The sequence below is a fragment of the Equus przewalskii genome, chromosome 11 (assembly GCF_037783145.1).
Source record: "Equus przewalskii isolate Varuska chromosome 11, EquPr2, whole genome shotgun sequence".
Taxonomy (NCBI): Eukaryota; Metazoa; Chordata; class Mammalia; order Perissodactyla; family Equidae; genus Equus; species Equus przewalskii.
The window spans coordinates 15,497,129-15,510,964 of record NC_091841.1 but is presented as its reverse complement, the minus strand read 5'-3'; the positions used below and the strand labels follow the sequence as shown (position 1 = coordinate 15,510,964).

The 13,836-nt window shown below is 34.6% G+C and overlaps 3 protein-coding genes across 5 annotated transcripts in view; 2 read left to right on the top strand and 1 right to left on the bottom strand.

Moving 5' to 3' along the window:
- The window catches only part of LOC103543263 (olfactory receptor 4C46-like), a 64,790-nt gene that overhangs the window by 17,373 nt on the left and 33,581 nt on the right, over window positions 1–13,836 (bottom strand). For all 3 annotated transcript variants that reach the window (XM_070563903.1, XM_070563902.1, XM_070563901.1), the window contains one exon: window positions 6,409–6,551. The gene's annotated coding sequence lies outside the window, so the exon portion shown is untranslated. The remainder of the gene's footprint in view (window positions 1–6,408; window positions 6,552–13,836) is intronic.
- The window catches only part of LOC103567504 (olfactory receptor 4A47-like), an 88,915-nt gene that overhangs the window by 55,220 nt on the left and 19,859 nt on the right, over window positions 1–13,836 (top strand). The window lies entirely within an intron of this gene.
- LOC103567502 (olfactory receptor 4A47-like) lies at window positions 8,705–9,655 on the top strand. Its single transcript, XM_008544186.2, has one exon. The coding sequence runs from the start codon at window positions 8,726–8,728 to the stop codon at window positions 9,653–9,655; it is 930 nt and encodes a 309-aa protein (XP_008542408.2). The 5' UTR covers window positions 8,705–8,725.

Genomic DNA, 13,836 nt, shown 5'->3' with positions numbered 1-13,836 from the left:
TGTCTTGGAGAATGTTCTATGTGAGCTTGAGAAAAATGTGTATTCTGCTGTTGCTGGATGAAGTAGTCTATAGTTGCAATCATGTTCAGTGATTGATTGATGATGTTATTGAGTTTAGCTATGTCCTTATTGATTTTATGTCTGCTGAATCTGTCCCTTTCTGATAATGGAATTTGAAGTCTTCAACTATAATGGTGAATTCATTATTTCTCCCTGCAGTTTTATAAATTTTTCCCCTAATATATTGTGATGCTCTGTTTTTAGGTTCATATACAGTTTGGATTTCCATTTCTTCTTTGAGAATTGACCAATCTGTCCTTATGTAATGTCCTTCTTATCCCTGATGATAACTTTCCTTGCTTTGAAGTCTACTTTGTCTGAAATTAATATAGCTTTCCACTGTGTTTTGATTAGTGTTATTGTGGTGTATCTTCATCCATCCATTTGCTTTCAGTGTGTATGTGTCTTTATATATAATGTGAATTTCTTGTAGACAAAATATAGAGGGATCATATTTTTGATCTACTCTGACAATATCTATATTTTAACTGTTTCATTCAGACCATTGTTATTCAAAGTGATTAATTATATAGTTGGGTTAATATCTATCATATTTGTTGCCCTTGTTTTTTGTTCTTATTTTTGTATTCCACTCTTGTTCTGTCTTTTGTAGCTTTAAGTGAGCATTTTATGTGATTCTTTATTTTCTCCATTGTTCACATATCAGTTACTTTTTTTTATTTTTTGTTAGTGATTGTCCTAGGGTTTGCAATATACATTTAAAACTAAGTCCAGTTTCAAATAACACTACTCCATGTCATGGGTAGTGCATGTATATTGTTATAACAAAATACTCATAATTCCTATCTCCAGGCCCTTGTATTATTACTGACATTCATTTCACTTATACATAAACATACATAGTTGAATACGTTGTTGCTATTATTATTTTGAACAAACTGCTTTCTGTTAGATCAGTTAAGAATAAGAAGGTAAAAGTTTTTATTTAACTTCGCTCATTCATTCTCCAGTGTTCTTTGTTTACGTAGATCTGAGTTTCTGACCTGTATGATTTTCTTTCTCTCAGAAGAACTTGTTTAACATTTCTTGCAGGAAGATCTACTTGTGACAAATTCAGTTAATTTTTCATTCTCTAAGAAAATCTGTCTTTTTCCTTTCTATGTATAGTGTGATGATTTACTATACATATGTGTTATCCAATTATTATCACAACCAAGTTAATTAGCTTAACCATCACCTCACAGTTACCATTTTTTGTGCATGTGGTGAGGACACTTACGATGTACTCTCTTTGCAAATTCCTTGTATACAATACAGTATAATTAACTATAGTCACCATGTTGTACATTAGATCCTCAGAACTTACCTTATTCGTGTTTGTACCCTTTGACCAACATCTCCCCATTTCTGTGGCAACCACCATTCTACTCTCTGATCCTATGAGTCTGACTGCTTTTCTCCTTCACTTTTAAAGGATAATTTCACAGGGTACAGAATCTTCGGTTGCTTTTTATATCTCTCTCAACTCTTTATTTCACTCCATTAATTTCTTGAGTGCATGCTTTCTGAGAAGTTGGATGCAATTCTTTTCTTTGCTCCTTGTTGTGGTGGTCTCAGCCTATTGATAGTGATTGAAAGTGATGATTCACCAGGCCCATATTACTTGTAGCAAGTACCCATGGACATTTGCCCCCCTGAGACCAATGTTGTGGCCAGACTGGCCTTTGTGGTTTTTATGATGACTGTAGGACACAAATCAGCAAAAACCATCAGGGAACTTTGAGAAACAAGATGTATTACTCACTGGTCCTGGAGGGATCTTTGCACACTCAGGGGCCATAGAGCAGGGTCAGAGGTAGAGAAAAAGAGTGCAGTCCTGGGGCTCTGCCTTTATTAGGGTCTGAGGATGGGTATCTAGGCTATTGTGGGTTCACTCTTTATTTGCCAATTTAAAGCATAATTGTGGGAATTAGGGCACGGGAAGGAAGAAGTGGGGTGTTCAAGTGGGCAGTTATCTAGATTACCCAGGGCTTTCTGAAAGAGGGAACTTCATAGGTAGAGGTGGCCTAATTTCTTATCTGGTTGTTTTGCTAGTAGCTGTGTCATATAACTGACAATATGTTTATTCAAGATGAATGTCTTTTGAAATGAATGCCTTGGCAATCAAATCTTAATTACAAGCACTTACATTACAATCAAAGAGCTTAATCTCAGGAGTTTACACTTCTCTCCTCTATAGGTAAGATATTTTTTCCTCTGGCTTCTTTGAAGATTTTAAAATTTTTGATTTTTTGAAGTTTGAATATGATACACTCTGGTATAGCTTTTTGCTTTTTTGTTTTGTCATTTATCTTAGGAGTTGTTCTGTGAGCTTCTAGGATCCATGGTTTTGTGTCTGACATTAGTTTGGGGGAAATTCTCAGTCATTATTGCTTTGAATATGGCTTCTGTTCCTTTCACTCTTTCTCTTTTTCTGGTATTCACATTACATGTATGTTATATCTTTTATAGTTGTCCCACAGGTTTTGGATATTTTATTCTGATTTTTTCTTTAGACCTTTTTTCTCTTTGATTTGCAGTTTTGGAAATATCTATGGTCATATCCTCAGGCTCAGAGACTCTTTCCTCAGCCATGTCCAGTCTACTAATGAGCCAATCATAGGCATTCTTGATTTATGTCACAGTGTTTTTGATCTCTAGCATTTCTTTTCGATTCTTAGAATTTCTATCTCTTCTTATGTTATTCACCTGTTCTTACTTGTCTACTTTTTCCTCTTAGCATATTAATCATAGTTTAAAAAGTTTCCTGCTCTAATAACATTTCTTCCAATATCTGACTCTAGCTTGGATGGTTCTTCAGTCTCTTCAAACCATGCTTTCTGCCTTTAGTATGCACTGTAATTTGTTGTTGAAATGTGGAGATGATGTACTGGATGAAAAAAACTGTGCTAAATACACCTTTAATAATGTAGTAGGAAGGTGTTACACAAGGGGAGTGTTCCATAGTTCTCTGACAAAGTCTCAGTCTTTGGAGAGCCTGTGTCCTTGGACTGTGTAGCTCAGCAGTGCTTCTCAGGTCCTCTCTAGTCCCCGCTTAGGTGTGACAAGATGACTAGAGGAAACCAGAGTTGGGTGTTTCATTTCTTCCAGGTAGGTTAGGCTCTGATAAAATTCCAGCAGGTTAGGCTGTGGTAAAATAGTTTCTCCTGAATGCAGGCCTTGTTAAGAACAGAGGGCTCTGAAGTATTTAAAAGTGATTTCTTTTCACTCTCGCTGCCAGAAGCATGAGGGTATTTTTCTCCTATATTCTCTGTGTCGAGTTGGTTGAGATCCCAGAGTTAAAACTCACAAACATGTGGAAGCCCTCATATGACTGGGTCCCCCCAGAGTTTTTCTCTTTTGGCCTTGTTCACACCAAGCCTCTGGCAATCCATCAATTACAGTTCAGGTTTTCCTACCCGGGCACTGGTTCCCATGGGGGTTTCTGTTCATAGGTTTCTGCTCTGGGAAGTTGTGATTCTCTGTAATGGTCTGTCTCTCCAATTTAGGAACAGAGGTTTTCTCTGTAACCCCATTTCTCTGACAGATCAAGGTAATTAATTCAGCTTCCTACTTATTGTTAGGAGGGTATAATGATTTCTACTACTTGTTGTTAGGAGGGAGTAATGATTTCTAAGTTCCTTACATGCCAAACTGGAACTAGAAGCCCCCTTACTCTCCTCATGAAAGAATTTAAGATGAAATCCAAATTTCTTACCAAGAGCTGTACTGCCCAGCAGAGTGTGGTTCCTGTGCATCTCTTAAACTTCAGTTCTGTCCTTTCCGTTTCCTGTGCCCCTTCAGGCACAGTGACTTTTCAGTGTCATGAACTTGCCAAGCTCTTTTCAGTGTTGGAGTTTTTCACATGTAACAGTGCTTCCCATGGTAACAACTTGTCATCCTTTGGATTTCAGCTTAAAAATCACCTTTTAAAAGGGTCTTCCCTAGTTACCTATGCACAGTAGTATCTCCTTCTGATTTTCTGTCATGGTATCCTGTTTGTTGTCTTATTAGCAGCGATCACAGTTTATAATTACTTTATTAAGTTGGTTCCCTGTTTATTGTCTGACTTTATTCCAAGAGTATGATAAATGCAGGCAGAATTCTTATCCTGATTTTTTTCCTATTTTATTAACTACTTTAGACACAGCTCATAGCACAGAACCTGGCATAAAATAGATGATCAAATTTTAAAAAAATCAATTGGATAAATAATTAATTATTACGACTAGATCAGAGATAAAAATTTTAACATATACAACCTCACCACCCTTATAGGCAGAAAAAAGTTAAATATTAGATAAAAGGAAAGAAAACCTTGCTATGGCAAGGTGGGGAAATGAGTGACAAATTAATCTTCTTTAGGCTAAAATGGCAGGGCTGATATTTTAGCCTTGGCTGGCAATATTTCCATAACAGTTTTGAGGCTATTTTTTTCTCCTTGTTACATTCTACTTACCATCATTATGTGATTGGTCTAATGGGTTTTTCTCTCTTTTTTAATATAGGTGTTCTCTTAAAATTTTGTGGAAAATCTCAGTGAATTAAATTAGGCAACAATCGATCCTGGACACATTCCAATTGCAGACTCCATAATTAATATCATTAGAGAGTATAAAGCCTTCCTGATCTTTGCCTGTCTTGGTTAGAAGATGCTCTGCTCTTAAGTACTGATATAGTAATTTCAGGAGATGCTTTATTAGGCTTAAAGTACAAGAAAGTTCTCTCGAATGTCAAGTACAACTATTTGGCCATATCCACACGATAAAGTGAGATGGACTAAACCTCTGAATGATAGTTATTCTTTATTGATGCTACTGGAAAAGAAAGTACTCAAAAAATTTTCCCGGTAAATAGCTAGTTGCTGTCTTCTTCTGCAGACATACGATTTACTTGCGTTTTTGATAAATTATCCTAATGGGAAAATTTTATTTTACTTGTATCATGCTTTCTTTGAAATATAGCTACATGGCAAGTAGTAATTTTCTGAAATCTTTAGAAGAATCCATGGAGAAAATGGATAGACTAAGGCATGTGAAATAAAATATCTTCAAGAAATAATGCACTTTTTTGCCCTCTGTGGGGAAAGTAGATGGAAGGTCGATTTCCAGCTCTTTATGAGTAAAGGTAAAATTTCTCCTTCAAATTGTGAACCAGTTTCTGAAAGGTAAGACTTTAATAGTTCAGATTGCAAGCCAGGCTGTGTAGTTGTGTGAATTTCTTTATTACACAGGAAATTATAATGGTTGAATTTATAAGAATTGAAAAGTTTAAAAACCTTCTGCTGGTATATACAGGGACTTTGAAGTAAATCAAACTTAGATTCCAACTCCAGTTCTGTCACTTAAAAATAAGTAACTTTGGAAAAATTAATTCTATTCTAAGCCTCAATGTTTTCCACCAAAAAATGGGGATAATGATTCTTGTTATTGTAAACATGAAAAATTATACATTTAATGTAACTTTATATATGTATATGTTTATGTGTATATGTATATGTGAGTTTATATACTTATATATGTATGTATAGATATAACATGTATGTATGAATGGACATAGCATCTAATACATAGTTTTGCATAGCAAATTAAATAGGTGTTCTTGCCATATTAATATTTCCTTTCATTAAAATGTTTTTGTCTATATCAATGGAAACAATGGAATAAAAATATTTGTTTTCTCATCTTTTTATTTTTGCATTGCAGAGTGATATACACTTATGATTGATGCTGATATGCTTACTTTGTAGCTTCTGATATTTTATTTAAAAAATGAAGATTGATTATCCATGTTGATCCAAGAACTGTGTTACATATGCCTTCATTTTTTTTAGCTTATTAAATATTCACAAAAACTCACTAAGTACCTATCATAATTTAATTTTACAAACATGCAAATTATGACTCAGAGTGATGACTGTTACTTTTTTGAAGGTAGTAAAGCTAGATTTAGAAAAATAAAATTTACCGTTTTTGAAATATCCTTTGCAATAAGGTATGATATATATATTTTATAAAACATCAGTTCTGTAGACATTAGAGTAACACAAAACTATCTATGCACATATATTAATGATGGGATTTATGTAAAAATCCAGTACAATAAGACTTTTTGGCTTTCATGGCAAAAAAACTCAATCTCTTGAGTAGGGAGAGACATTTATAAGCAGATGTAGTAGTCAATTAGCTAAATAGAGAATCCCTCAAGGGAAGTTCAATATCATGGAAAATTGGTGGAAAAAATTAGAAAGTTACTGGTCAAGATTTATATGCTATTTCTCATGAATAGATTAAAAAATTCTTTAAATGAAGTCAGCAGCCATCTTATAACTTCAAGAGGCATACTTACGTGGAAAAGTAAGAGACTGATGGTGAAAAGGTGCTTCCTCAGTCACCACCACCATTTCTATCTTCTGATAACATAATCCCTGACTTAGACCCTGAGCATCGATGAATCGGTGGATGTTCTGTGATGCTGGGAGTCTACCTTATCTGAAAGGAATGACACAATGTAAGTATTCTGTAAACACTTGTCAAATGAATGAATAAGTAAAGATTAAACTTACAATACACCTCTCCAGAATATTTCCCATTATTTTAGAGGTAAACTGCTTCTGATCTCTGAAATTAGCATCTACAAAAGAATTGATGGAGCTAAAGAGGCAGAAAAGCACTTTGGATAGTTGGGGAAGACTATGAAGTCTTGAGCAGAATGATTACGGAGAATTATAAGATGTGACTTTGGGGAGGTAGCCTGGTTCCAAGTAATCCAAGGAATTGTAGGTCAAGTATCCCAGGAGATTGGATTTTATTGAGTATGTGAGAGAAATGCACTGTAGGGGTTTTGAAAAGGGAAGTGATATGATTTAAATAAGACATAAAGAAGAATATTTGGGCTGCTTCATGAGAATAGATCATTGAAGGCCAGAACAAAAGCAGAGAGAACTTGCAAGAGGCTACTACAGCGAACCAGGAAGGCAATGGGTATTGTGGTAATTATCAATTTTGCAATATATTTTAAAGAAAGAGTCAGCAGGACTTATTAAATTTTTTTATAAATAAATTGAGTGAATAAGGGAGTGCAGAATACTATCAGATTTAAATTCTGAACAATAACATGGAAGGTGGTACCATTTAATTAAAAAGGAAACACCTAGGAAGGAATAGATTTATTATAGTATATTAAAAATTTAGCTTTACAAATGCTAAATTGACATCTAATTGGAGATATCAGTTAGTTTCATATACAGCTTTGAAAATTAGGGGAGAGATAGAGGCAGAAGTCATACAATTTTGGAAAGCTTTAGCATTTATAATTCAAGAAAGGCAGGAAGATCTGAGTAAAGACACTAAGAAGATTTCAGGGATTTGGTAGAAAATCTGGGACAGTGATTATTATGGGTCATATTCTATGTCAGATGACACAATTATGATTCCATTGCATCCTCCCAAAATTCATATGTTGACATCCTAACCGCCAGTACCTCAGAATGTGACCTTGCTTGGGCATAGGGTCTTTACAGAGGTAATAAAGTACAAATAAGATCGTTAGGGTGGGCATGAATCCAACATGACTAGTAATTTTATCAAAAGAGGAAATCTGGATGCTTACAGGGAGAATACCATATGAACATAAATATGGTCATCTACAAGCCAAGGAACAGGTCCTTCCCTTCCAATTTTTAGAAGGAATCAACACTGTCAACACCTTGAATTTGAATTCCTAGCATCCAGAACTGTGAGATGATAAGTTTCTATTGTTTAAGCCATCCAGTTTATGCTTCTTTGTTATGGTAGCTCTAGCAAACTAATACAGATTTTGTACTGAGAAGTGGAGGTGCTGCTGTAATATATTCCAAAAAATGTGGAACTGGCTTTGGGATTGATTAATGGGTAGATGTTGTAGAAAAAGCCTATGCCTTGTGAGAATGTTGGTAGAAATATGGGCATTGAAAGTTGATTCTAGTGAGGGCTCAGGAAGGAAATAGGAATGCTATAGAAAAAATATTTGTCCTCTGAAAGAATACATATATCATCATGAACAGAATGTTGCTAGAAATTGAATATTAAAGCTGAAGTCTCAAGCGGAAATGAATATCTCTTTGGAAACTGCAGGAAGGGCAATTATTGTTATAGAGTGGTAGCTCTAGCAACTAATACAGTGACCTTTGGTCTATAGCCTTCCATTCATAATTCGCACTACTGACTTTGAATATGTAAATTATCTTGAGTTCTCACTCTAACACTTTTGTGACTTTATACATAGTTCATCGCTTAACGAATTCCCTTCCCCTTCTCTCTTGTTCTCTCACTTCTCCCTTAAAGCTCTGCTGAAGTACTGCTTCCTCTGGGAAGCACTCCTAGATCCTAGCTTGATTTAGATGTTCCTTAGTACAACACAAATATATTTACAATGATATTTACTAATTTGATCTTTAATTGTCTGATCCCCTGGTTATACATGAAATCACTGAGAGTAGGGAACCAATCCTATTCAATATGGTAATACCAATATTTACGGCAGGTTGTTTGACACAAACACATCCTCCACAGATATTTTTTTGATTGGAGATTAAACAAAAGATTAAATTTAAAATACTTTTAAAGATTTTTTTCTTGTTTTACAGGTAAACTAATATCTGAAATCAGCACTTAAAAAAGAATAGATGGAACCAAAGAACAATGTGACTTACTTTGTCCTCTTGGGCCTCACACAGAATCCAAAGGAGCAGAAAGTCCTTTCTGTTATGTTTTTGCTCTTCTACATTTTGACCATGGTGGGCAACATGCTCATTGTTGTGACTGTAACTTTTAGTAGGACCCTGGGCTCACCCATGTACTTCTTTCTTGCCAGTCTATCATTTATGGATGCCATTTATTCTTCAGTCATTTCCCCCAAATTGATTTCAGACTTGTTCTTTGGGGAAAATACCCTATCCTTCAGATTTTGTATGGCCCAGCTGTTTACAGAGCACTTTTTTGGTGGATCAGAGGTCTTTCTTCTGTTGGTGATGGCCTATGACCGCTATGTGGCCATCTGTAAGCCCTTGCATTATTTGGTTATCATGAGGCAATGGGTGTGTGTTGTATTACTGGTAGTGTCCTGGGTTGGAGGTTTTCTTCACTCAGTAATTCAACTTAGCACTATTTATGGGCTCCCATTTTGTGGCCCCAATGTCATTGATCACTTTATCTGTGACATGTACCCCTTACTGAAACTTGTCTGTACTGACACCCGTGTCGTTGGCCTCTTAGTGGTGGCTAATGGAGGACTGATTTGCACTATTGTGTTTCTGCTCTTACTCGTCTCTTATGGTGTCATCTTGCGCTCTCTAAAGAATCTTAGTCAGGAAGGGAGGCGGAAAGCCCTCCAGACCTGTGGTTCCCACATCACTGTGGTTGTCTTCTTCTTTGTTCCCTGTATTTTCATGTATGCAAGACCTGCAGAGACCTTCCCCATTGACAAGTCATTGAGTGTGTTTTATACAGTAATAACCCCCATGCTGAATCCATTAATCTACACTCTGAGAAATTCTGAGATGAATAATGCTATGAAGGAGCTCTGGAGAAGAAATTTCCTAGCTCATAGTAAATAAGTTTGACATTCACCATGAAGAGAGTCCTTTGACTTTAGGGCTCATCTCCTTGGAACCCAAGAGTCTTCTTAAAACTTATCCACCTATCCTTTCCTTTAACAGCATTTATCATAATTATAATAAATAATTCTGTATGATTAGATTATTAATGACAGTTTCTTTGCTTAATGCCACTCTATAATGTCTTATTTATCACTTCACCTAGAAACCTGTAATGCATATATAGCAAGAAGTCAATAAGAAATATACAGTGAATGAAATTTTTATAGTTAAACTAATATTTAATTAATTTATGCATTTATTTAATTTTTTTCTGAAATTAGTTTTACTTTTTAGCTGGATTATTTATTACCCTTTCCTGTTCTTTTTTCCTAACTGAAACATTTAATGATATGTAGAATGTTCTCTTTGTTTAATTTCATTATATATGAAATATTTAGCATGTAACACTTCTGCTTTTTAAAATAAATAAATTGAAAGTTCAATAATAACATAAAAATATAAACCACATGAAATAATATGTGAAAAACAAATTTCTATTCCATCCCCATTAGTGTTTCCCAGTGTTCCTCCCCAGAGTAGTCATGAAAGCCTGTCTTAAGATTCTTCAAGTATTAATCTTTGCAAATACAAACGTGTTTACATACATGCTTGATATTTTTTCGTATGTCTATGTGTAAACATTTACAACTTTACTACTCATCATCTTGACTCTCTTTCCATACCAGTTCATTTAGATCTAACTCATTCTTAGTTGTTCTCATACTATATAATTTTCTCTAATAATAATTCTAGAATTAATGTATCCAGTATTCTTCATATTGTTTTTAATCCTTTTCTATCACATATAATTCTGCAATAAATATATGTTTTGAATATATGTTCCTAGAAATGTTAGTCACTAGGAGTAGAATTTTTCAGTCTAGAGTATATGTATTTAAAAAGTTGATATTCATAGTTGTTGCCAAAGTGACATCCATGAAGTTGTACCAAGTACACTCCTGCCCACAGTTTTTGAAATTATCTGCTCGTCCACATTCTCAACAACTAGCACCTGGGAAACATTTATGCTATACAACAATCTCATTCAGAAAAGAAATTATAATTAGTTTGTATACTTTAATTGAAGTTCTTTCAATATAATTGATTTAAGCATATTTTCACATGTTTAAAGTTAATGTATTTCTTTATCTTTGAATTGTCTATAAATTTTTTTTGTTTGAGGAAGATTAGCTCTGAGCTAACATCTACAGCCAATCCTTCTGTTTTGGCTGAGGAAGACTGGCCCTGATTAACATCCATGCCCATCTTCTTCTACTTTATATGTGGGATGCCTGTCACAGCATGGCCTGATGAGCAGTGCCATGTCCGTGCCTGGGATCCAAACCAGAGAACCCAGGCCGCTGAAGCAGAGCACGTGATCTTCACTATTCCGTTAACTGGCTTGGCCCTTTATAAATGATTTTTAAACTATTTTCTTCAATTGTTGGTCTTTTCCATACTGATTTTTATGAGGAATTATATATTAAGGAAATAATCTCTTTCATGTACTTATTTTTCTTGTACGTGATTTGATTTTGACCTTCTTATGCTATGTAGAATTTTTTTTTCTTGACTCGGTAGAATTTTTTAATATTCACCTAGTCAGATTTATAAATGGTTTTTGATTTTTGTATCTTCCTTAAAAATTTTTCAACACTTCAATCTAACCATAATATTTCCCCACATTTTTTAGAAGTTAATATTTTCTTAGCATTTTTGTGGTTTTATATTTTATATGAAATTTTTGATCTATTTGATGTTTATTTTGATATCATCAGTTAAATAGGATTAAGTTCTATTGTTTTGTCAGTGAATTATTTTGTAGTTGCATAATTATATTTTCACCACTGAGTTGAAATCCCAATTTCATTGTTTCTAAAGTCCTATATATATTTGGATGCAATTCAGGAGTCTATTATTTTCCATTGATCTCTGCTGGCATGTGCCATTTAATACAAGAAATAATTGCATTTCTTCTATAATACGTTGTGATATGCAATAAGCCTAGGACTCCCTCATTAATCTCCTTTTTCAGAATTATGTCCATTCCTGCATACTTATGTTATGGAATTAAACTTATGATAAGCTAGGAAGGTCACAACAAAGTTGCTATTTTCAATGTGTTTTGATTTAGGAAGATTAATTTAGCAAGATTGTATATCTTTAGAATTTTGAGGGTTCTTATCCATGAGGAGGGTAAATGTTTACATTTAGTTACGTCTTTTTTATGCTCCCTAGTAGTACTTTATTTTTTCTTTCTGTTACTTATTCTTTATAGGTGGCTACTCTTCTTCTTCCCTGACCCATAAAATGCTAGCTAACACTTTTGCTGTCAGAAAAACTGCCACTTTCAGGAAGTGTATGACTTAAGTATTTGCTGAGCATCTTTTGATGCTGCTGAGGTCATTCTGCTGATGGGGATGGCCTATGACAGCTTAGGGACATTCTGTAACACAGACCATCATGAGCAGATTGTATAGTTGTGGCCATCTCACGGGAGTGGCCTAGGATGGAGGTTCTATTCATTCAATAATTCGGATTCTTTTCAGAGTCTGACTGCCTTTTTGCGGTCCCAATGTCATTGATCATGAGTGACAGGAACACTGCTGAAATTCATCTTCTTGGAAACTCATACCTTTGGTCTCTTCATTGCTGCCCAGAGAGGGTTCATCTGCTCATTAAACTTTCTCCTCCTACTGGTCTCCAATATGGTCATCATATACCCTTTGAATTGTCACAGTTTGGATGGTAGGTGCAAAGCCCTCTCCACCAGTGTCTCTCACACCACTGTGGTTATTTTACACTTTGTGTCCTGCAGGTTTGTGTATCTTCCTCCAGTGACCACACTTTCCATCAAGTTGTGGCTGTGTTTTGTACTATGATAACTCCCATGTTAAATCCTTTAATCTACACCTCAGGAGTGCAGAAGTGGAAAATTCTGTGAAGAATCTTCAGAGTCACAAGGTGACTTTAACAGAAAAATATACATGACAACATAAAATAACTTTATCCCTTAAATGATGAAGAGTTAAAAAAAGCTAATTTCTATCATTCTGGACCAAATTTGTCAAAATTATGTTGATTTTTGTGGATAGGCACTCTGAGGACAGGCCTTGACAGGAAATCATCAATATAAAATATCCCGTTAACATTTTTGTGTTACCCAATTGTTTGTCAAACTTTGCGTTGCTGTCAGAATCTCTTTGATTTCTTGTGAAAACATGGATTCCCAGGACAAAGCTCTAGAGATTCTGATTTAGCGAAGCTGCTGATTGATAGATTTAGCTTTTTAAACAATTATCTTGATGTTTTTGAAGTAGGTGATCTTTGCAGGCAGTTTGACCAAGAGTCCTATAGATTACATTCACATCCTGAGCCTATCAATAGAGTTATTTTATTAAGGCATTTTCTGGGAAGAATTCTTCACAGCAGAAGCTGGGAGGATAATGAAATTCTCGAAACATCTTAGTTCTTACAATGCAACCTTGTTACCTAGGCAATTGCAAGAGAAAAATAAAGCATTCTTGGAAAAAAGGAATTTTGGGTATTCTCCAATTTCTCTTTCTGTACTTTGTAATCTTCTGGCACATTTTATCTGATTCTGTTTTTATCTTTCTTCCTCCAAAAGGAAAGATCTACCATCTATTTTTGCTATATTATTTGCACTAACACTCATGGTTATTGTAATTGTATTGTAAACTAGTCATTCATATTGAGAGCTTTGTTTTATGAAGATTTTTATGTATCATATGTTTTATGTACATTTTTGAGGAACAAGTGAAAAGATTTAATACATTATAATGCTTGAGAGCACAGCATTTGAGTTAGACAGTCCTGAGTTCAAATCTTAACTTTGCCTTTTATAGTGTGAACTTTGGCAAAACATTACCTCTTTAAGCTACAGTTATTGGGGAATGATGGAGATATTTTCAAGGTCAAATATGCAATCTATATAAGCTCTTAGACAATCAAATGCTTGGAAATGTTACTTAATATGAACACTTTTTATTACTGGAAATTTTAAAATTGTAGTAGAACTACTTACATGGCCTAGAATATTAAGCTAATTTTTTTTTTGAACTTTAGAAAGTATTATGCATGATTTCACTGTGCCTGCTGAGAACATGAGAGCTGACTGG